General features: G+C 35.7%; 1 protein-coding gene across 1 annotated transcript in view; it reads right to left on the minus strand.

Annotated features, from left to right (window-relative positions):
- The window catches only part of tho2 (THO complex subunit 2-like protein), a 779,097-nt gene that overhangs the window by 403,887 nt on the left and 349,630 nt on the right, over nucleotides 1-25,580 (minus strand). The window contains exons 22-23 of the mRNA XM_090391861.1: nucleotides 21,152-21,214; nucleotides 15,781-15,875 (exon numbers count right to left, since the gene is read on the minus strand). Of these exons, the coding sequence (XP_090247987.1) occupies nucleotides 15,781-15,875; nucleotides 21,152-21,214 (158 nt within the window). The remainder of the gene's footprint in view (nucleotides 1-15,780; nucleotides 15,876-21,151; nucleotides 21,215-25,580) is intronic.

Here is a 25,580-nt window from a genome sequence, read left to right on the forward strand (position 1 = left end):
ATCCTACCTGATATATGGAAGACCTTAAAGAATACAATTTGGATGGCTAAATCCCAAATAGCAAGACCATCCTCATTTGTTTAGTATTCAGGTAGATACTTAACAGAGTGCACCACGAGAAAGTGAGGATTTTAGGTCAGTCGGTTTTAAGCCCCCAGTCGGTTCTTCCTTAAAAGGCTATGTGGAGGTCTCCTCCCAATTATACAGCTTTCATCCTTAAGCATCCCCACTGTATGTGTGTGTGTGTGTGGTGGTGGTGGGGGGCTTAAGGTGTTTCATCCTGCTGTGGAGTTTGTGTGTTTTCAATATACGAAGACTGAACAGAAATTAGAAGAAGAGTTAGAATTGAGAGACTTGCTTTCATTTTGTTTGTTGTATAATAATTAAATAAGTGAAACACCCATGCATAAAGAAATCACTTGTTTTCATTTTTTAGCAATGCCCAAGTTCTATAGTAAATAAATGAGATACTGGGAATTAATTTATTGAAAAAAAAACAAAAAAAAAACGGGTGGGTCACATTTCATTTGCGAGACTCTAAAGATCTATAAAACAGATTTTTAAAAAACAATCCAAGGATGAGAGCACAGTCAAACATGTAAAATGTCTCTAGAATACCTATGTGTTGCCCACTATTTTCTACTGGTTGCATGTGACTGCCAGTGTATGAAAAATCTCATGCATTGCATAAATGCATGAATGCCTAGCATTGTCATGCAAGATGAGGACTTAGTGTTTGATTAGACTTCCATGTGAATTTATAATTTAGGCAGTTCGGTGTATGAATGAATATAATATGCCCGAGTGAATAAGAAGGACAACAAATCAGAATGGGATAGTTAGTATAAGGCATCAAGGTAGGGATGGTGCAAAATATTGCGAGAAATAAGTTTTGTTTAACGAATTTTTATTAATTATTTTACAATTAGAATTTTGTCTAGAATAATAAAATATAAGAATGTGCTAAGTAGTTGCAATAATAAAAGAATTGTAAAGATATATATGCTGCTAAAAGTGCACCTACACTAAAGAAATGTTACTAAGAGCTTAAAAAGACATAAGTCGGATTAGCGCCAAGCGCCAAAAGGATTGTAAGGTCAAACGGCCTGCGATGACGTAAGTTCATTCATTGCTCGTGGCTAATCCTGGAATATTCCAAATTGAGAACAAAGAACTGTGATTTGAATAAAAGGGCAATACAGCACGTGGTTCAGGGCTTTTTTCGACCTGTGGCTGACCTTTCCTGGACTTTAGCACAGCACCTACGAGGGCTCCTTTCGGAGTTGAAGGATGGTTGTTTTTCCCGCCGCCAATGCCTGATGTACTTTTGCCGCCCGCTCGCTCTAGGCTGCAGATAGCCATGGCAGAACTCCAGTGCATAATTTGAAGGAAGACTATCGAAGATTTGACCCAATAGAAGTGTTCATGTGTATCATTAAGGAATCGAACTTTTCTCTCGGGAAATTGTAAACAAGTAAGCCCTCGTTTTCTTTTGCAGTATGCGATACGATTGTGTCTAGTAATCATAAATAGAAAGAAAGAGACTAATTGTTAACTGGCGGCTATATGTGAACTGAATGTCTTGCTTTTTTTGAAGAACTTGTTTTGTTAATGTTATCTGATTCTCGGGATGCTTGATACAATATCTGAATTAGCCTTAATTAAGAAGACAATGTAATGGAAGAGAATTAACTGTGATAACATTCTTATAACAACTGTGTATGCTTATGAGTTATATCTGTCCCATAGAGGATATTCTGTGATAAGTAAGACTGAGTAATTTTGCTAGTAAAAGTGTTATAATCTATGATGTTCAGATAGTGAGTTAATGTGTGATATATGGTGCATTTTGTTTAAGTTAGTATTTAATCATTCTTTGAAGTCAAAATAAATATGTTTTGATTTTTTAAAATTGTCTGATTCTAATTCCTAAGCTAATGCACTATCCCAAAAATAATTAATGAACCTGCGGGAGTAAATTATAACAGCGAACCACGACTTGCACTTTTGGATATTTGTGTAGAAGTGTAAGATTACATTTTGTCTTCTTCTCGCCCTGGCTGTTAATATAAATTAGATCAATTAAGTGGTGCAGTCTGAATTTAAACAAATTTCTTAATTGATTTGTGTACAAATTGCTCAGGGATTTCCATGCCAGATAGATCTTAAAAACGTGTTCTATCTAGCAGCAGCAGCAGAAGAAGAAAAAAAAAAAAAAAAGGGGGGGGGGGGGCAAGAAGTAATACTAAGTAAGGAAGTAAGATAGATAGAATACTAGAAGACACAGAATATATTACAATGGGGGGGTCTGCGATTCATGTATACTAATGCTAGTAGGAGTATTAGGAACAAGAAGGAAGAATTTTTGGCCTTGGTTGGCATTTCCAGACCACAGGTTATTGGCATTAGTGAAACATGGCTGACCAAAGATGATATAGCTAGCGGAATTGAATATAAGGGGTATAGTGGGTTCAGGAATGACAGGGAGAATAAAATGGGGGAGGAGTATTATTGATGATAGCTGATGAGCTGCAGCCAAGGAGAATAGAAGTTGAATTGCAGGATAGCGAAAAGAGCACATTTGAGGCCATTTGGTGTGAGATTGAGGCTAGCAGAAAAAAATATACAATCGGGTGCTGCTATAGACCAGGTGATGAAAAAGATGGTGGAGATAGTATGCATAAGCAAATAGAAGAAATGAGTGGAAGGAGCATAATTATTATGGGAGATTTCAACTAGGGTAGCACTGATTGGAGGGAGGAGAGGACACATGGAAGGAAGGAATTGGATTTTATGCAGTTATTAAGGGATAACTATCCGCGACAGCATGTAATGGAAAATACTAGGAGTCAGAGAGTGCTTGACCTAGTAATTGCATCTGAGGATTTGACTGTAAATCCCACACCTTTAGCCACCTCCCAAGTCAAGACCCTATGATCACTCTCAGCAATTGGTGGCAATGACCACATTGCCACCAATTGCTGAGAGTGATCATAGGGTCTTGACTTGGGAGGTGGCTAAAGGTGTGGAATTTACAATTAAGACAGGGTACATGTGGAATTATCGGGCTGGTAAGTATGACAAGCTTAGGAGTTTGATTGCTTCAGTGCCATGGCATGTAAAACTGCAAGGGTTGGATGTTGATAGTGCATGGAAGGCGGTTAAGAAGTTGCAGGAGGCAAAGGCTGACTGTATACCTAGAGTCTCTGAATAATAAATCAAGTAGGAATAAAATGGATGAATAACACCATTAAGCTTGAGCTGCAAAAAAAAAAAAGAAACAATTGTGGAGGGAATTTAAAGAGAAAGGTGACCTGCAGGCACATGAACGGTATAAAGCTCAGCCCAGAAGGGAAACAAGTGCGGTAAGAAAAGCAAAAGCGGATTATGAAAGAACATTAGCCATGTAGGTTAAAGAGAATCCTAAACAGTTTTTTCGATATGTTGCTAGTAAAAGAAAAAATGTATGCGGCAGATTGATTTTAAAGAATGTCAATGGTAGGGAGGTAACCGAATTAGTTGATATAGTTGAATATTGAGCGAGCACTTCGCAAGAGTATATATCATCCATGCAGAAATGAATGAACCAACAGCTTATACGGGTATTGTGGTGAATGAAGTGGAGGTGAATAGTTTATTACAAAACCTCAATGTCAATTCATCTGTGGAATTGGATGGTATACCAGCTCGTGTCGTACGACAAGCGGCTAAAGAATTGCCAGTGGCTTTGACCATTTTGTTTAATTTGAGTCTCGGGTCTGGGTTAGTCCCAAGGGGGTGGAAAGATGAGAAAATAGTTCCACTGCATAAAGGAGGTTCCCAGACTGCTGTTGAAAATTACTGGCCGATCAGCATATCAGGAATTGTTGTCAAGGTCTTGGAGAAAATAGTCAAGAGGAAAATACAAGATTGGATAGATGAAAATGGGATACTGTATGAGGGACAGCATGGTTTTGTGAAGGGTTGATCATTCTTCAGTAACTTGCTCACATTCTATAACACAGTGATGGCTGAACTGGATAAGGGTAATGGGTTTACAGTGATTCTAAAGGACCTTGCTAAAGCCTTTGATAGGATACCACATGGAATTCTAATCAGTAAATTATAGCATATGAGAATGGATATAGGGTTGGTGAGATGGATAGGAGGGTGGTTGATGTAGAGATATCACAGAGTGGTTTATTCAGGAGTAGAGTCCAAAAGATGGCCTGTGACTAGTGGTGTGCGCGTAGAATTCTGTTCTTGGACCACTACTATTTAATTTGTTCATTAACGATATAGGAAAGGATCTGAGAGGAACCGTGCATCTGTTTGCAGATGATGCAAAGTTAGGTACTGCAATAGTGAATGCTCAGGATGTCAAAATTTTGCAGGATGATTTGGAAAGTTTGGAGGACTGGGCTAAGGAGAATGGATGTCAATTTAATGTGGAAAAATGTAAGGTTTTGCATTTTGGGGTGAAAAGATTAGCAGCAGTATATCACATTGGTGGAACTGTACTCCAGGAGATTGACGAGGCCGGGGATTTGGGAATGTTGGTGGATAGGGAGTTGAAGTTTAGAGGACACATCGCCAAAGTGGCAAAATCAGCTCATCAAATCACTTGGTTGCTGAAAAACACTTTAACAAGCAGAGACAAACAGGTTATTGTTCCTCTGTATCAAGCCTTAATAAGACTCCATCTAGACTACTGTGCCCAGATATGACCACCATGGTTTCTTGTCGATGGGGAGGAGGAGGAGGTGGAGAGGATCCAGAGACGAGTGACCAAGATAACAGCAGGACTATGGAATGAACCTTATGAGAACAGTTTGAAGATTTGTGGGCTGCAGAAATTGGTTGATAAGCGGAAAAGGGGTGATATGATTGAGACATTCAAATTACTGAAGGGTTTCTATAAGATTAATTCAGAAGATATTTTTGACAATAGGACTGGTAGTGGGAGGACTAGAGGCCATCCATGGAAGCTTGGTAAGAGTCTGGTTAGCAAGGATGTTAGAGCAAAGTTTTTTACTTGGAGAGTGGTAAATGAGTGGAATAAGCTGCCAGAGTCTGTTGTGGGTGCCATGACTGTAAATGAGTTCAAAGTGAAGTATGATAGATACTGTGTGAATGTTGAATAGTTGTTATTGACATGATTTTGGGCCTCCCTCGATGAGTCTAAGGATTCCTTGGAGCTGCCGGTAATAATAATAATAATAACCTCACTAGACTATGAAAAGTTAGGTTATCCTCAAGATTCAGTCCTTCACCATAGTATTCTGTGAAGACATGAGAAATAAGACCTGGTTTATCTATGTTTTTGTAGGTAATGTTACTAGAATGCTCATCTTAGATTTTAAAACTCTTCCAAATAAGCCTTAGAAGAAGAGGCAGAAGATCATTTGACCTATGGATAATCTTGGAAAGGAACCATTAGGAGCCCATAAAAGGCTTTAGAGGAAGTTCTGATGTCTACTATTTTTGATACAGATGTCATCATCATCATCAAAATCCTGCCATGTACCCTCAAGGGGAGCACAGGATATGATAGTACTACATGAAAAAATTACATCATTACTAACTTCCTATCTACAATTTTCCTCCAGATCAGTCTGTTAATTGTCAAGACTCCAACATTATCAGATCTTATATTTCTATTGTCTAAGACACTTTTTACTGTATCAATACACCTATATCTTGGTCTTTCTCTGGGTCTTTTTCCTGCCAACCTGGCAGAGAACACTTGTTTTGCTAATCTTTCCTCTCCCATTTTGCTTAAGTGACCATATCACTTGAGATTAGCTCTGCTAATGCATTCCTGGTTGCGGACAATATCAAGTTCTTTCATAATATCCTCGTTTTTAATATGATATTGCCATTGATGCCATCTATTCACGTCTCTTAATCTTTCTCAGGGCTCTCATATCTGCGGTCTCTAGTCTTTGGTCAAGTGTTTTACTTCTAACCCAGCTCTCAGATCCATAAGTTAAAAACTGGTTTGAACACTGTCTTGTATACAGCTAATTTAGTGTTCTGACTAATTTCTCTCTTATTCCATATGAATTTATTCAATTGACTTCCTACCATACCAGCTTTGCTGATTCTGTTGTCTATTTCTATATTTATTTTACCATCTTCAGTAAAAATCGTGCCTAAGTAGCTGAAATGTTTCACTTGTTCCACAGGTTCTCCATTCACAACACAGTTGACATTTTCAATGATTCTGCCTATTTTCATTGTCTTTGTCTTTTTATTGCTAACCTTCATACCATATCTATTACAACAGCTATTCAATTTAGTCAAGGAATCTTGCAGACTCGTAGCAGATTTATTGATAAGTATAACATCGTCTGCATAAAGCAAAGAGTTGACATTAACATCTCCAATTTTGTTATCATGTTCAATACCACTTTCCTTCATAATGTGATCCGTATAGATAATGAATAACAGAGGGGATAACGTACATCCTTGCTCACACCAGATTTAACATTAAACCACCTTCCTGTACTTCCTTCAATTCTAACTGCTGACTTACAACTCAAATAAAGATTAAAGTATTGCTTGATACCCCTTTGACCCCTATAACTGTACCATATTGAAAAGCTTCTCTCTTGGCACCTTATCATACCTTTTCCAGATCTACAAAACTCAAATAGAGATCTTTGTTATATTCCCATGCTTTCTCAACTATTTGTCGTAAAGTGAAGATCTGATCCTGACAGCCTCTATTTGGCCAGAATCCAGCTTGTTCTTCACCAAGCTTTTCTTCTACAATTCTTCTCAACCGTTTCTCAAGTATACTTGCATATATCTTACCAGGAACACTCGATAGGGAAATACCTCCATAATTCTCACATTCAGTTTTATTTCGCTTTTTTATATGTGGGTACTATGAGAGCTCCACTCCAATCATTGGGAATTCATCCCACTTTCCAGGCCTTCTGAACTACGCAATGCAGCCACTGCAAGATTTTTATACCACCATACTTCAGCATTTCTGGTCAAATATCATCTACTCCTGCTGCCTTTCCACACTTTAAGCCTTTGATGGCTTTTTCTACTTCAAGTATGGACATGTATTCCTGACTGTATGCCTACTGAGTGTTTTTTACCACTATGCTTTCACTGCTTGTTTCATTTAGCAATTTCTCGAAGTAATTACTCCATACTTCAAGGATATCTTTTTCTCCCATTTTCATGTCACGTTTATCATCTCTAACACCTTTTACAGCACTCTTTCCTCCATTTCTAAGTTCCTTCAACAACCTCCAGAATATCTTACCACCTTCTTGATATTTATTTTCTATGTTCTTGCCAAAGTCCTCCTATGACTTTTTTAGCTAGTTTTACACACTGTTTAGCTTTCTTACATTTGTCGTTGTATTCTCAAAGAGCACAAGCTGACTTATTTGACAGGAACTTTTAATATGCCTTCTTCTTTTCCTTCACTGCCTCTTTAACTTCCTGCATACACCATGGAGTTCTAATTTTTCTATCATTGCAGACAACTTCACCACATGCCTCTCTAGCAGAATCAATCAGGGTTTTCTTCAAGGCTTATCACTGAATCTCTCAAGTTTGGTTCCTCTTCTCAAACTCTTTCATTTTTTTCTTCAATAATCTTTGTGTATTTTAGTCTACACTTCACATCTGAGAGCTGCTCAACTTTAATTTGCTTTAAAACTTTCTTACATGTTATTCTTTTCAATATGAAATTCAATTTTATCCTGCTCAAGACTAAATAGTGATCACTTCCAATTTCAAATCCTCTGTACACTCTTGTGTCCTGTGTCCTGCACAAGGAAGAAAACATCACTATCAACAATAACATAGTCAATGAGACTTTTCTTATTTCTTGCCTCTTCTCTCCATGTGAATTTTTGCACGTTTTTATGTTGAAACATGGTGTTAGTAATAACCAGTCCATCTCCTAATAAATTTAGTTTAATCCTTTATCCAAGTGTGAGCAAACAAAGTTTGCACCTGAAAGTATCTTCAGGACTGGTGTAAGGTGGTACAACACCAGGGCAACTCGTTGCAAAGGTGGAGCAAGTTACCAACACTCCTGTCTCAGTATCTCCTATAATGTAAAACACATCTCCTTGCAGATATGTCTAATGTTATGCATTAAGGGAAGGGCCACTACCCAGACTAGTTTCAACCTTTATTGAGGTCTCTTCAGTGGGAGCCAGGCCCAAGTTGAGATACCAGGCAGAAGCTTTAGCAGGTCATCTCTACCTATAGGAGTTGCCAAATGGTGTGCCACCCCTTTTTTAATAAATTACTCTGGATTTAGAGAAAGATGTTGAAAATTTATTTTTCACTTGGTTAGAGTATAATAAATTTAGTTTAATCCTTTATCCAAGTGTGAGCAAACTAAGTTTGCTCCCACTGAAGAGACCTCAATAAAGGTCGAAACTAGTCTGGATAGTGGCTCTTCCCTTAATGCATAACATTAGACATATCCGCAAGGAGATGTGTTTTGCATTATAGGAGATATTGAGACAGGAGTGTTGGTAGCTTGCTCCGCCTTTGCAACGAGTTGCACCATTTTACCCCAGTCCTGAAGATACTTTCAGGCGCAAACTTTGTTTGCTCACACTTGGATAAAGGATTAAACTAAATTTATTATACTCTAACCAAGTGAAAAATAAATTTTCAACAGTCCATGTCCTGAGCAGAAATCCAACAAATATTTGCCATTATTATTAACTTTGCTCTTTTCTTCAAATTTTCCCATTAAATTTTTGTATGTCTGACAACCATTTCCTACTCTGCTATTTAGATCCCCAACAAGGACCAACTTTTCCTTTTTCATTGTGTCAGATGCTTTCTCTAAATCCTCAAAAAATTCCTCCACTTCTATCTTAGTAAAACCTTCTGTGGGACCATAGGCACAAACAAGTCTCATTGTCCAGTTCCTCATTCTGATATTTTCCCACATCACTCTACTTGAGACTGCCTGCCATTCAAGAAGATCAGCCTCATATTTAGTGTTGATACAGATGTTACAATCAGAAAACCCCTAGCAACATACAGTAACGATATGAATAGCTGATATTTCTAACACAACATGCAGACTTCTCGATATATAACAATTTTGGAAGAATTATTATTATTTTATTTATTTATTTATTTATTTATTTTTTGATAACTCTTTTGAAGGAATTTGTTGAATAGAAAAGTTAAACAATCAAACTATCAGGTTCTTCTTTTTATGAGTGCTATCCTTGAGAATACTCATGACAAAATGAGCACGATGTGGCTTCCAGATATCAAGTAATACGCTGGAACTTTTTTTTTCTCATTAAAACATCTAGAAATGGAGGTAGTTTCAATTTGGCTTGTATTAAAGCTCTCATTTGGAACTTCATCATATATATATGCAGTGGCTACAATGGAGATCCTACTGCCATCCTGAGGATATATTATTATTACACAGCCACCTGTACGGAGTCCTAAGAATCATCGTGGGAGATCCAAACTATCAACACAACATCTATCATACTTCTCCTTGGATCCATTAACAAACAAAGCACTCACAACTGACTCAAGCAAGCCATTCCATTTATTACACCACTCTTCAAGCAAAAAAAAATGTAGTCTTCATGTCCTTGCTAACCAATCTCTTATTCAACTTCCAGGGATTACCTCTTGTTCTGAGCTCTAGCCATGTGCTGAAACATTTTCCCTACATCAATCCTATAAAAACCTTTAAGCAACTTAAATGTTTCTATCATACTGACCATTTTTTGCCTATCAACCAACTTTCGCAATCCCTCAATCCATCCTCATAGGAAGCATTCCACAGACTACTCACCATTTTGGTCACTTGCCTCTGGATCCTCTCCACTACTTCCTTATTCCCAAGAAACTTATCAGGCCTGAGCAAACTAATCCAGATGTGTTCGTATCAAGGCTTCATAAAGAGGAATGAAGAATGACAACTCTCCTTATCTCTGCTTGTCAGTATGTTCTTCAATAACCAAGCAATCTTGTGAGCTACCTTGACTACTTTAGCAATATGTCCTCTAAATTTCAGCTCTCTCTCTATCTACTACTACTATCCTCAAATCTCTGGCTTCATCAATTTCTTGGAGTACTGTTCCTTCAATGTGATACACAACATGTAATATTTGTATCCCAAGATGCACAACTTTACACTTTTCCATGCTAAACAAATATCCATTACATTTTGCCCATATTGTCAGCCTATTTAAATCATCCTGCAAGCTCCCTACATCACCTTGATTAACTATTACTCTACCCAACTTTGCATCATCAGCAAACAACTGAATACCTCCATTCAAATTATTTCCTATATCATTTATGTACAAATTATGCAGCAGTGGTCCAAGCACAGAGCCCTGCAGCACACCATTAGTCACCTGCCTTCTCTTGGATTGTGCTCTTCCATATACTATTTTTTGGTATCTGTTTAGAAACTCTTTTATACATATCAACAGTTTCCTATCCATCCCCATCATTCCGTCATGGGGATAGATTGATCATTCCCATGATGCATGAAGAATTTTAATGTATTTAGTAGAAAGAACAATTCTAAGTAAGAAATGGCTTACTCTTGGTATATATTTAAATAGCCATAATTATATACAAGCTAGCAAAATGTCAGAATGATTCATCTGAATTGTGGAGACTTTTTCAATAAAATCTCAGGAATTTTCATTGAAAGAATCAATATATCTAATATGGCTTTTTAAAAGTTTAACTACACATTTCAAAAAGATCAGTCAGACCTTATGAGATAACCAAGCAAGGTCTGCTGTCTGCTTCTGAGAGGTGACAGAATCTAAACAATAGAGGAGTCACTTCAACATCATGGGGGGGGGGGGGTAAACAACGGTTTAAAATCCATGAGAGTGAACATCTCAGTAAGTGCCTTCAGAGAATAGTATGATGGGAAATTCATCAATGCCTTATCATGAGGATATGTTATATATCCACTTTGTCTTATCTGCACTATGTTTTGTTATATCTGCTACTTTGGCTTTCTTACTATTGCATACATACACTGTAATTTAACAAATTTATTTGATTAATGACCGCACAAGTTATTTTTTGAGTGTGGATTTGTAAGAATCTTAAACAAAGACAACGTAGACTTGTATCAGTCATGACTTAAACTTTTTACTTAGCATATTATAGATACCTTGTTCCTCATTTGCAAGATACATGCAGGTTCATAGTTTTGGGGATTAGTGCCCTGACAAATCAGCCTCAATGTGCTGTTTCACAAACTAATTTAATTAAACCAAGAAATCTATTTACAATGCTCGATGTACATATGAGCATGGACACAAATAAATTACAAGTCATAGACAATTTCATGTGAGTATATCTTGAGCATAATTCTCCTTTAATTCTGACATTTCTATCTCATAACCTATAAATATAGTTTAGTACAATGTACTAGTCATTCTTACTCATTAAACTATCAAACATACCAAAAATGAGCTTATTTCTACATTAACTTTGTTTGCTACATACAGTAATATGCTTACTCTTATAATAGATACTTATTCAAATAGATCATAAATATTTACATTAGCACAATTGAATATGGAATAAGAACACATTACATGAGTTGCCTGGAAGTATAGATATATCCTTCCAAGTACTTACGAGTTAAATTTCATATACTTCTTTCAGGGCAGTCCTTATTCTATTCCTCTGTCTACACAATAATGTTCCCTTTCTTCTGGCTGTATGCCTGTTCCTTTCATTCCTGCCATTTTCTTTGTCTTCATCGTCAATATTCTTTATCCTCCGAATTCCATTCATAAGCAACATGGCGACTTTGACCGTTTGATGATCGTTTGCTTTCTTTGCTGATCTCTCAGTGATGACTTGTGCTGACCTCCTCATGCTTCAGCAACCAACAGCAAACCTCACATGGTGGTGTGGTGATCCCAGGGAAAAAAGGACTAAAAGCCCCAAGATGCTCTGCTTCCTGATGTGAAAGCTTTTATATCAAGTCTTACACATAGTACACATGTGTCTCTCAATATTCTCATCCTGGAGTCATGTCAACATCAGGATATGCTAACATCACAAATCATGCGACACCAGTTTGAATAATACAAAATGTTTTTCTTAAAGGGATTACATACAAGAAATTTAGTATTTTGTCAACAATGACAATACCATTTACATTTTTCATTCTAGTTAATAACTTGTAAAAGTGAACACAATATGACGTTAATCATGTGAGAATTTACAGATACCTTTTAACTCCAAATTTCAGTCTAGTGATGTTATGCATTCAGAGGGCAGTCTTATCAAACACTAGGGTCTCATCTTGCATGACATCTGATATGACATATGTGCTATGTGGAGGCCATACAAAACAATAGCCTGCACATAGCACATATGCTAGCCATTTCACCAGCTGGACTGGGCTCTCAATCTTGGATGATTTTTTTAAAAAAATAACTGTTTTGTGGATCTTAAGAATTGACCTCATCCCCCATCCTAAGCCATTTCTTAATGGGATGTTTTTAAGGATAGCAAAAGCATGAATATGTATACTCTTTATTCTTATTAAAAATAAATAAATTTTTTTCAATGCATCATTCCTGGTCATTAATTTCTTTATACTAAAATCTCTACTCTACTACTACTTACAATTATCATGGCCTACACAACACTGCATAAAATGAGAAAAGAAACATTCTACTTTACACTATGCAGATACAAAATTTCATTGAGCTTCTGTTTGTAACTTAAAAATCAAAAAAGCATCTCAATACACTGAAAAGCCATCAGGTGCTTGTAAACTTTTTAGTCATGTTTCATTAACTAGGACAGAGTACCCAACTTCATGAACATCAGTATGAATGTCAACTAAGCAAGTAGTAACAATCGAAAACTGGTTTTTCAATAACCACAACTTATTCGGGCCTTATGGCTGATAAATGTTACCTATTTTTGTTAAATAAAATAAAAATGTATTTTTGTAGTTCCTTTCCTGCAATTGGCCTCGTTTCCTGTGATGTTCCAGATAGCTGAATTTTCATTCATAGATTCATTCCAGGTCCCATATGACAACATTGCTGACTTGAACTAATACAGCATGATGTAGCTTATGTTGTATCATCATCATTACTATTATTACGGGCAACTCCAGGGAGTCCTTAGACTCATTGAGGGAGGCCCTAAACATCATGCCCGCACAACTATTCGACATTCTCACAGTATCTATCATACCTTGCCTTGAACTCATTCACTGTCATAGCACCCACAACAGACTCTTGCAGCTTATTCCACTCATTTACCACTCTAAAAGTAAAGAACCCAGCTCTAACATCCTTGCTAACCACCACACTCTTGCCCAGCTTCCATAGATGTCCCCTAATGTCTCAATCATATCTCCCCTTTTCCGCATATCAACCAATTTCTGCAACCCACAAATCTTCAACCTGTTCTCATAAGGTTTTCCATAGACCTGCTATCATCTTGGTCACTCACCTCTGGATCTTCTCCATCTCCTCCCCATCAAGAAGAAACCTAGGTGACCAAATCTGGGCACAGTAGTCGAGAAGAGGTCTTATCAAGGCTTGGTACGGAGGCACAAAAACTTGTCTCTGCTCTTCGAAGTATTTTTCAGCAACCAAGTGATTTGATGAGCTGATTTAGCCATGTGTCCCCTAAACTTCATCTCCCTATCCACCAACACTCCCAAGTCCCTGGCCTCATCAATCTCTTGAAGTACAGTTCCACCAATGTGGTATACTGCTGCTAATCTTTTCACCCCAAATGCATAACCTTACATTTTGTCACATTAAATTGACATCCATTTTCCTTAGCCCAGAACTCCAATCTATCGAAATCATCCTGCAAGATTTTGACATCTTCTGCATTCACTATTGCCCTACCCAACTTTGCATCATCAGCGAACAAATGAACCAATCCTCTTAGATCCTTCCCTATATCGTTAATGAACAAATTAAACAGCAGTGGTCCAAGAACAGAACCCTGCGGCACACCACTAGTCACAGACCGTCTTTTGGATTCTACTCCTGAATAAACTACTCCCTGATATCTCTCTATCAACCACCTACCTATCCATCTCACCAACCCTATATCCATTCCCATATGTTGCAGTTTACTGATTAGAATTCCATGTGGTATCCTGTCAAAGGCCATATCATACATGTATAGTTTCAGTGAATCCAAAGTACAATATTTGGGAGCTATTAGTCATATGTCAATCCATCCTTAATTCTGTAATCAATTGAAAAAATGGTGCTGTGTGAGAATTAAATGTTATAAGTTCTAGAGAGTGCACCTTATAGTATTAGACATTCCTTTACAATACCTGTAGATTATGCTAGTTAATCAGCATCAATTAATAAATAACCCTGTTACTATAACTTTAGAAAAACTAGATTATACAATTATACAGGGAGGAAAAAAAAAAATTCAAACAATGAGCATTATTAGAAACAAGGAAATCACAGACAGTAATTTTTGGGTCTATCAAACCTGCCATTTCTTGAGACTAATGGAAGTTTCAGCTCAATTTTTTCTCAATTACAGAGTACATAAACAATTTGCATTTAACTCAATAGCATGAGTGCAGGTGGAAGGATTTTGGTTCAAATAGGATGGCATAACAAAGTGAGTGCCCTGTCTTTGGGTGCAATGCCAATGTCATAAAAGCAACAATTTAAAATAAAGTCAAATACATAAAGTGTAATGTGTTTCTTGACAACTGTATGCGTTCTCATGCATTTAAAAAGAAAAAAAAAAAAAATTATCTGAATTTTTAAAATTTAAGTTTATATTTCTAGGTTAAAAAAAAATCCAACAGTCACAAACATATTATTTACTTTCCTTCATCCCTTCATTCAAACCATATCACCCTCCCCACACACACCACCACACATACACTGCACATCAGAATCCAATAGCCATGAGATTTGCCAATTTTGTTAAAAGTTTCTGGGTGATAATGGAAATATATTCAACTTCCACTAGAGCAAACTCACACTGGCCAAAGGAACAGTTTATTATAGTGGATAGTTTTCGATAGTGAATTTCCTTTAGCATTGCACAGGTCTTTAGTCAGAACTTCTGAGTCACTTCGACTGCTATAATAGTGTTTAATAGGATGAGAGTCAACTGTTTTTTATGTGATTCCCATCCACAAAAGGTTGTAAACCTATAGACCATTAGTACTTTTGTTAGGCTATGGATATTTCTGTGTATTTTTATCAATTTTATAATTTTTCTGTATTTCTTATTTATGTTTTCTACATAATTCAGAAACTCCTGTCTAGACACCAAACACGAAACTTTTTCAAGTCACTTCAGGTCTCCAAATTAAAATTTTACATATAAATATTAGTTGACATACTCTACAACTGTGCAAAATTTTAGGCTACAAGAGTGAACATCTCAGTACCACTGCCCTCTAGTGCCTTCACAAAATACTATTGACAGGAGACATTTCAATATAACCTATCAAAAACTTTCAGATTACCAAATCAACAACGATCCTTTTCAATAAATAAGCTTCATTTTCATCATAATGACAACTATACTATCTTTGCTATCTTCAGTGTAAAAAATTTTTAAATTTTACATTTCTGTTTACTCACAATTTCATGTCGGCTAATTATTTCACTAGGTGTATACATGTACATAACACTCTGAATTAAATATAACATACACACACACACAAAGAAAGGACAGGAAGGAGAAAATATATATACCTAAACTGAACAATAATAATATTCATTTAAATGTTCATGATTAACATTATCAGATTTTTACCTGAGATCCTCCCAAGTTTTAGGTGATTGAAAAGGTCGAACTGACTCCACAATAGGATTCATAACTACTTCTACAGCATCTATATATTTTTGTAGCTTAAAAAAATAAAAATATAGTATTGTAATAGTACATAAAGAGTAGCTGTTAGGTCTTCAAGAACAAAACAACAAAGTAATAATGTTAAATTATTCTGACATTTCTTAACCAAATTTAATCATGTGATTAATAAAATTTGGAAATTGGATAAAACTTAGCTTTTTGCTTTATGCAGATGTGGTACTCCTAAACACATCTAGTGCAAGTACCTAGGATTCACTAACTAAATTAAATAACTGTAAAAATTTTGCATGAAAATCAGTAATAAATAGGCCAAAACTGTGGATGAAAATAGGCAGGAGCAGAGAAAACTTAGTTGCATTATGAATGAAGATTCCTATAGAATAAGTAAAATATTTCAGCTATTTAGGCACAGTTTTTAGTGAAGATGGCAGGTTAAATCTGGACATAGACAACAGAATAAGCAAAGCTGGTATGGTGGGTAGCCAGCTGAATAAATTTATATGAAATAAGAGAGAAATTAGGCAAAATACCAAACTAGCAGAATACAATTTAAGTTATGCATCTGAGAGTTGGGTTAGAAATAAAGCACTTGATCATAGACTAAAGACCACAGAATGAGGGATCTAAGAGAAATTAGGGGAGTGAACTGATGGCATCAATGGTAAATCATATAAATAAAGATGTTAGAAAGGAACTTGACATTATTAGCATTCAAAAATATGTTAGCAGAGCTAATTTAAAGTGGTATGGCCACTTAAAAGAATAGGTGAAGAAAGGAACAAAACAGGCATTTGATGCAAAGATGACAGGAAAGAGATTCAGAAGAAGACTAAGGTAAATTTAGTTTAATCCTTTACCCAAGTGTAGGCAAACAGTTTGCACCTGAAGTAGTTCAGGACTGAGGCAACTCTTAGTAAAGGTGGACCAAGCTCTCATCACTCCTTGTCTCAGTATCTCCCATAATGCAAAGCACATCTCCTTGCAGACATGTATAAAGCTATGCAATAAGAGAAGGGCCACTACCCAGACCGGTTTTGACCTTTATTGAGGTCTCGTCAGTGGGAGGCAGACCCAGAAGTGGTGATACTATGGCAGAAGCAATGGAGAGGTCATATTTATTTATACGAGTTTCCTCAGTCATGAGCTACTTCAGGTGCAAACTTTGTTTGCCTACACTTGGGTAAAGGATTACACTAAATTTATTATAGTCTAACCAAGTGGAAACTAAACTTCCAAGTAGACTAAGGTCCAGGTGGATTGATTCAGTAAGAAGCACAAAATGTTAGATTTGACAATAATGGAGTGCTCGCAAGTAATAGATTGGTTTGGAGGAAAAGTGTTGACGGAGATTAATAGTAATCTAAACTTAATCATGTAGTGCTGTCATACTAACACACGAGCACCCCTTGGGGTACATATCAGGAAATTGATGATGATGTTGATGACATAAACAAAAAGAAATCTGTATTATATTAACTGGTTTTGGTGATATAACAGCAGTTTAGAAATGAATCTCCAACATAAAGAAATGTTTTGTTAAAATTTGGAGGTAAGCTATAATGATTGTAATTATAATTGCATAGTGAGTGCTGATAATAATAATAATAGTAATAATAAATGCTAATAGTGCATATGCACATTATGAACATGTGTACATCAGTAACAAATTGTTTCAATTAAAATTTAAAAAAAAAAAAAGCTTAATTCACATTAGAAGAATGAATTTGTATTTGAGTATAGTGCTAATAGTGATAACTAGAAATTCATTCTTGCAGTGGTGTCGTTTTCAGTTCTAACATATATGCTGTTCCATGATGAAATTGAAAGGAAACCCATTTACTTCTGACAGGTTGGAAATGAGCATATCAATGAAAAATGAAATGTGGGAGTAATACAACCAATGATGATCAGCTTTGAGATACATAATGATAACTCAAATATACAAATATTACCTTGGGGACAGGGAGAAGAGAATGTAAGACTAAGATTGAATAGCAAAATGTGTAAAAAAACATTGACACATTCAAGCACAGAAAGCTAAGAAAATAGGAAATATGTGATTGAAGAACATACTTATTCATGGCTGTAAATCCACGCATGTTTGGAACCTGTTTGCCTGTTCTGAGGGACAAAAACCAGAGTTTCCGGGTGAAAAACTTTCTGCCTCTGTATGAGATCGGCTAACTCATCTTTAGTCAAAAGAGACCGGATAAATGTTCCTCATGTCTTGGATGGGAATCAAACCCAGGTCTTTCCAACCAAAGGGCTTCGCCTATACCGATTGAGCTACAGATGCTCACAAGATTCCATACCATAACATAAATATTAAACAAAAATATGCACACAACTTATTTTTTTATGCCAACAAATTTTATCTCACTATTTGCATATTTATTTAATTAGAGGTTTGCTTTTGTTTCTAAGTTAGTCAGAATGAAAGAACAAGTCTTCAGTTTTTGATCTTGTTTCCTGTGGTATAACAAGATATATAGTGTGTATAGCACCAAATTGAAATCATTGCAATAAAAAAAATCAGTAAAAGAGATTAATCTGAGGGAGAAAATTTTGAATAGAAACTGTTGAAGTGGTTTGCAGATAGACATGAAAAAGATACATGTCTGTTGGAAGAAATTATTTCTAAGTAGAGAATAAAACAGTCTATAGTCAGGTGTCAACATCAGAAGAGTGAGAAAGTTCCTTGGCTTTCTCCATTGCAGTGGAGCAAGTCTGATCTTATGCAACTAAAAAATGTCCGAAAACTTCTTCCAGTAAAACTGGAGAACATTCTCTCATAGGAAATGCCCTTTATCTGTCGCACAATAGGTGCAGCAGTGTTCATTGATTAACAAACTGTCATTTCAGAGATTGTGTTGTTTGTTTTGTTTTAGAACTAGTTGGTAAAGAAAACTTTTGTTATAATTTTCATGTTTTTAATGCCATGGATAGTTATAATGATTCCCAAAAAAAAGCATTTACATAAGCTCAACTTGGCCAAAAATTATAGGCATCACTGAGACCTGGTTGATTGAAAATGATATAGTTACAGTGATAGAATTTAAAGGGTACTATATTTTCAGGGAGAAGGAACAAGGACAGGAAGTAGGATATTGCTGATGACAGCTGCAGAATTATAACCAACAAAATTAGAAGTTAAAGAGGATATTGATGGAGATGGTTCATTTGAAACTCTCTGGTGTGAGATAGAGGCAAATAGGACAAAATATGTTGCTGGTGCTGCTATAAGACTAGAGGCTGGCCAAAGTCAGGTGGATGTAGCCAGATGGTTGTATTTGAGTCATTCTGTGATTCACAGACTGTGGAACCAATTCCAACAATCACCATCAGTATCACCACAAGCTACAACCACAGTGAGTGACTGATATCTCAGATTATCTGCTCACCAAAGTTCACAGGAAGATGTAGATGCCATGTATCGGCAAATCAGCACAATGAGTGTAGGCCTAACAATTATTATGGGAGACTATAACTATGGGGATATCGATTGGATGGAGGAATAACTACATGAAATAACATGTTATAGAGGGGACAATGGGTTTGAGGGTGTTGGATCTGATAATAGCTTCAGAAGATTATCCATAACCAAAGTAGACACTCTGCCTCCAATTGGGGAGAGTAGCCGTGCAGTCTTGTCTGAGAAGTTGCCAAACATGGAGCTCTCTGTCAAGAAGGGGCTTATGTTCAATTATAAGGCTGGTGATTATGACAGACTCAGGAGTTATCTTGGAGCAGTGCCATGGCTTGAGAAGCTACAAAGAAAGAATGTCAGTAGTGAATGGCAAGCAGTCAGAGATTGCTTGATGATATCAATATCAGACTGCATACCCGAGGTCAGAAAGATAAACCAAGTTGGAATTAAGAGGATAAGTAGGAATATAAAGTAAGAGCTGCAAAAAAAGAAAACATTGTGGAGGAAATATAAAGAAAAAAGTGATCAGCATACTCATGAGCTGTACAAAGTGCAAGCAAGAAGGGTGATTAGTATGGTAAGCAAGGCCAGATCAGACTATGAGAGAGAATTAGCCAAACAGGCCAAAGTAAACCCAAAAGAGTTTTTTTCATTATGTAGCAAGTAAGAGGACAAATGGCTATGGTAGAATGACTTTAAACAATGCTTGTGGTAGGAAAGTGACTGACCCAAAGAAATAGCTGAGTTGCTGAATGATCATTTTGAAAAGGTGCATCGTCCAAGTGGTGATTTTACAGTTGATGTTATAGAGAGACATATCAACATTGAGGTAGATGAACAGGACGTGCTCAACATATTAAAAAAATATGAATATGAACACAGCAGTGGGACTGGATGACATATCAGCCAGCTTACTACGTGAATGTGCAAGAGAAGTGGCATTGCCTCAGATGAAGTTGTTGAATCTAAGTCTCATCTTTGGCAGGGTTCCAAGGGAGTGGAAAGAGGGTAAGATAATATCATTGCATAAAAGCAGCTCCAAGACAGAGGTAGCAAACTACAGATCAATTAATATATCAAGAGTGATTGTTAAAATATTGGAAAAGTTGGTGAGAGGTAAAATACAACAGTGGGTGGATAAGGATACGATACTCAACAGTGGGTAGCACAACTTGTAAAGTGTAGGTCCTATTATATTATGAGAGCTGTCTTTGGGGTATTTGTCCAGTTTCTCATTTTAAAATGTATCTACAAAATTCTAGTTGGAATTGTCTCCCGTGTAAGAAATTTATTCATGTTAAGTGTTAAATATTGTAGCCACTTCTTCTTTTCTCTGTTCTCTATTGAATAAATAAATAATTTCTTAGGGTTACAATTTAGAGGCAAATTACCTTTTCAGAGGATTGCATAATTTGATGTTAGCCAATGTAAAATAGAAATAGACTGATTTTGATTGTTTATTCCATATCTAAGTGGATAACTATAATGTGAAGGAAAAGATTTTAATGGCACTCTCATGAAAAGCAGAAAAATTATAGCACATTTATGTGTAAGTGTGGGCTAGTAATAAAGATTTTCTAATTGGCATTAATTCAGTTCAAGAGATTTGCCTTTAATCTCTATCTCAGGGATGCCTATTATATCTTTGGCCTTCTGAAGATAAGGTGGGTCAAATTGGTATAGGAATTAAAATGTGTAAACATTTAAAGTCACTTTAAAATTAGGATAAACAGAGTAACCAAATAACATGTATTCCATTCCATTCCATCTTTTTAGCATTGCTAAAAAGATGGAATGGACTACACATAAAAAAAAAAAAACCTTTGATTAAACAACTATATGCACTACTTTTATATTTGCTTTATGGATTTAATGAAATCTTACCTTTTGAACTGTTGTTGAGTTTTTCAAGTTCTTGTCCTGCTTCCTCAACTCTTCAAATTTAGACTATAAATCAAATATTTAAATACATCTGGAATGTTGTGTATTACATAACATTAACTACATAGAGAGTGAAAAATATCCCTCTTATGATATTTATAACATAAATAAATAATAAATACTGCGAAACTTTAGTTTTATAAACTAAAGTTTCATAAATTGTTAAATGGCAAATATATCATTTATTGTTAAATAGCAAATATATCATTTATTATTGTTAAATGGCAAATATATCATTTATTATTGTTAAATGGCAAATATATCATTTATTATTAAAAAGCACTGGGATATCTGATTCTTGTTGTGATATTTTCTGGCAAGGCAAGAATAAAAATGCACGAGAGATCAGCAGTACTGTTGCTACATCTGCTATACAATGTATGCATGCATGTGTACACACACACACAACACTGTGTCTTCTATCACACAGCCTTCTAACTTGGGATTAGTTCTTATCTTTTTTTTAAACTCTGTAGCCAGTATGATTAATATATAAATTGGATGGGGAGGGACATGAATTTTAGGCTCAATGTGAGATTTTATGCTATAATAAGTGAGATTTAGCAAAAATTCAAAGGAAACAATGAAGACATACTGTCTTTTTTCAAAGTCCCAATTTTTAAGTATTAGTAGTAAGGCTTAGTAAGTTTAACTATGTTTTCATTGTGTTTCAGAGAAGGCTTGAAATTATTTTTTTACATAGATTATATATTCAGGAGATACTGATTTAAATAAAATATACACTGCTCGAAATCTAAATTTACTCGCTAAGGCTGACAAAGGTCGCACAGTTGTATTTCAGGATAACTACAATTATTTTACAAAACTTAATCTTCTACTCTGAGATCATTCTATGCACAGAAGCAATGATTGAGACCCAACTCAATTACAAATCAATAAACTTAACTGCCTTTTGAACAAGTTTATTCATGGGATGAAGAAACAAAGTAAAAAATTGCTGTAAATGTTGCCAGTTGTGAAAGGAGTTTTTCTAAATAAAATTAATTACCTACATTCCTATGAAATAGACTTTGCCAATATCATCGATGATTTTGCTAACAGTAAAGTAAAAAAAAATAACATTTTAGAATGTTGTAGAAAAATTGTAGAAAATTTTAGAACATAGTGTTTTAATTTATTTCCCTATATGTCGTTTTTGACTTTTTATAGTATGTATTGAGAGGAGCGGCAAACTCAGGGACTCCCCTCGGCGGCAAAAGCTCTAAATACACCACTGAGTTGCATACAACTTCCCAAAATATGAGAAATACTAATACTTAAAGATCCCATTTTACATTCTAGACTACTGACAGGTGTCAAAAGAGGGTGCATCACCTAGTTAGGACTTTAGTGTCCACATGTTTCAGTTAATTTCGTGCTGGCTTTGTGTGTGTGTGTGTGTGTTACAAGTCTAATTTTGTACTCCCTGATGGTGTCTTTGTAAATGAGATGAAACACTGGAAGCATCAAATGCTCTATTTCTAATTGTTTCCTGGTGCTGTTTCACTCCGAGTTTTTCTAGTACTTAAGCCGTAACATATCAGGAAGGACTTCACAGATATTTAATTGCTTACTGATGCAAAGATAGGCAGGGAAATCAGGGATGTTCCTTATATTCACCATTTACAGAATGATTTGAATAAGCTGGAACAGCAGCAAATACTAATGGCTGTCAATAATGCTAGTAAGAGCTAATTTATTTATTTGTGTGAGGTTCCTCCCTTATCTCAACTGTCCCTTAGGAGTGGATGAACCCTCATAATGAGGGATTAGTATGTATTTTTATGACTGTAGATCCCTGTGTTCACAGGCTAGTTTGCCTGTTCTGAGGGACGAAAAACCAAAACTCCAATTTCCAGGTGGAAAAAAATCTCAATCACAGTATGAGACTGGCTAACTCACTTTTAGTCGAAAGATTCCATATAAAGGCCTAACGTCATAGAAGGGAATCAAACACAGGTCTTTCTGATCAAAGGGCTTTGTCTATACTGACTGAGCTACAGAGGCTCATTAGTAAGAGTAACATTATGCATTTGGATGTGATGAGATTTCCAGTGGTGTATTATTTCTTGGCATTGTGCTACAAGAAATTAATGAGGCTAAGGATCTTGCCTCATTAGTTATGGTAGATAGGAATTTGTAGTCCAAAGATCACTTTGTAAAAATTGCAAATACAATTCAGAGGACAAACTGTGATTTTGAAATGAACATTGACAAGTACAGATCAGGAAGTAGTTTTGCCTCTTTATAATAAGGCCTGATATGATCACACACTTGGACTACTGCGCAGAGATTTGGTCTCCTGGGTTTGGAGGGGATAAAGAGGCTGTTAAAAAGGTGCAAAGAAGATCAAGAAAGATGACATCAGGATTATGGAATAAAGATATCATGAGGAGAGGTTGAGAGTATGTCGACTGCAGACACTGGTAAACAGGAGAGAGAGAGAGAGAGAGAGAGAGAGAGAGAGAGATAGGTGATATGATAGAGATCTATAAACTTCGGAGAGGGTGTTATAGGTTATCATATGATGAAATTTTTTGTTAACTGGAAGCTGGGGAGAGGACAAGGGAGCATCCATGGAAGTTACGTTTTTGTGTAGTTAAGAAAGGAGTGAGAGCTAGATTTTTCTCTCTCAGAGCAGTGAGTGAGTTGAACAGTTTGCCTTTGAAACTAGTGAATGCATCCAGCGTGAATGAGTTGTAGAGAACTTATGACAGCTGCAGTGGGTGATCCTTGGCTTTTCCTCAATGATTCCTTGACTCCATGGATGTCTCAAACTATAATGATGATAATAATAATAAATCAAATAATTTAAATGATTTATTTTTATGTGGGTCTGACTCACAAAAGGTTATAAACTTATAGTACACTAGCACCATTGATGAGCTAAGGATTTTTCTATTTTTTGTATTCATCTTGTACCTAGTCCAGAAATCCTGCTCTAGATTCCAGAGCTTTTTCATGACACATCAGGCATTCAATAAGTTATGCAATGAGTGAAACCATTTCCTCTCTTATTCATCCAATACCTAAGAATCACAAATATCCATGCCCAGAGCAGGATTAGATAACCCAGTATGGATAGTTGTTGAGTAAAATGTTGTGGGCATGTTTGAATATTGCATTGTGAAGTAGTAGTGAGAATCTGTTATGACCACACTGGCATCAGGAACATGAACAGTTGAATATCAGAATATCTAATAAGGAACAGAAGAAGATATACTCAGACTTTGTATAGTAAAAATAACTTCGTTAGGAAGAAACCTTTTTGTTGTTCCTGCAGCAAATTTATTCTCCATGTGAGTCTTCAAAAAATGTTTACATGTTTATAAAGTACTTCTCACAAAAAATCAGACTGAATGAACCTTTGGAAAAAAAAGCAGAAACATTTTATCACAAGCTTCTGGAGCATATCTTCTAAATATTACTCCTAAATTATACTCCTTTATAATATAGATAAAACATTTCACAGTGTAAGTTTGTACAAGGAAAATAAAATGAAAAACTTTCAGCTGATGTGAAAATTTTTCATCAATGTAATTAAGGAAAGAAATTCAATACAATTTTGTTCTGGGAGACATTGACTGACCACTGATCATCAAAAAAAAAAAAAAAAAGTCAGTGTGAAAACAGCCTAGCCTACTTCCTTCCTTCAGGGAATAAAAGGAATTAGTGATTTTTTTATGTACCAATACTGTTAGATCATTGTATTATTTTAAAAATAATACAAACATGAAACAGGGAAGTTTCCGGAGGAATTCCAAACACAAGAATTTCCCAATGAAAGTTCTGGATAAGATTTATGCAAGAATATATTTATGAAAAGGCTTAGGTGTCATCAATTACTCATAAGAGATAAAATATACACTCAATATACTTTATAATAAACTTTCTAATATTTTGCTGGTTTTTCTACCCAACATTGTCAGAGCATAATTATAATTGTGACAGGCATACAGCACTTAAGTAATTGTGGAAATCAATTCAAATTTTAACTGATAACAGAACTAATGCCCTTACTTGGTGGCCTCTATAAAACCATAAAGCTAATTTACAGAAGTAGTCAGGCTATTGGCTCTTAAAATGACAGTCTCCTAATCCCTGATAAATTAATACAGTCATAATTGTTGAGGTTGAGAGTGCTTCACAGCTGATACTGATATTAGAAATAGGCTCTCAGTCCTTTAATGACTTTTATGTAATATAGATGATTTTCACCATCTAATCCTATGTAAAGAAGTATCCAGAGCATGGTCTGCCAATACCAATGATTGTGGATATAGTTTATTTTTATTTATTTATTCTCTTTTTTTTTTTTTGTTCTTCAAAGCAGATGTTAACTGATATACCAGACTTTCCAAAGAAGGCTAAA

The sequence above is a fragment of the Typopeltis vanoorti genome, chromosome 4 (genome assembly GCF_054136105.1).
Source record: "Typopeltis vanoorti isolate ZY-2024b chromosome 4, IOZ_Tvanoo_1.0, whole genome shotgun sequence".
Taxonomy (NCBI): Eukaryota; Metazoa; Arthropoda; class Arachnida; order Uropygi; family Thelyphonidae; genus Typopeltis; species Typopeltis vanoorti.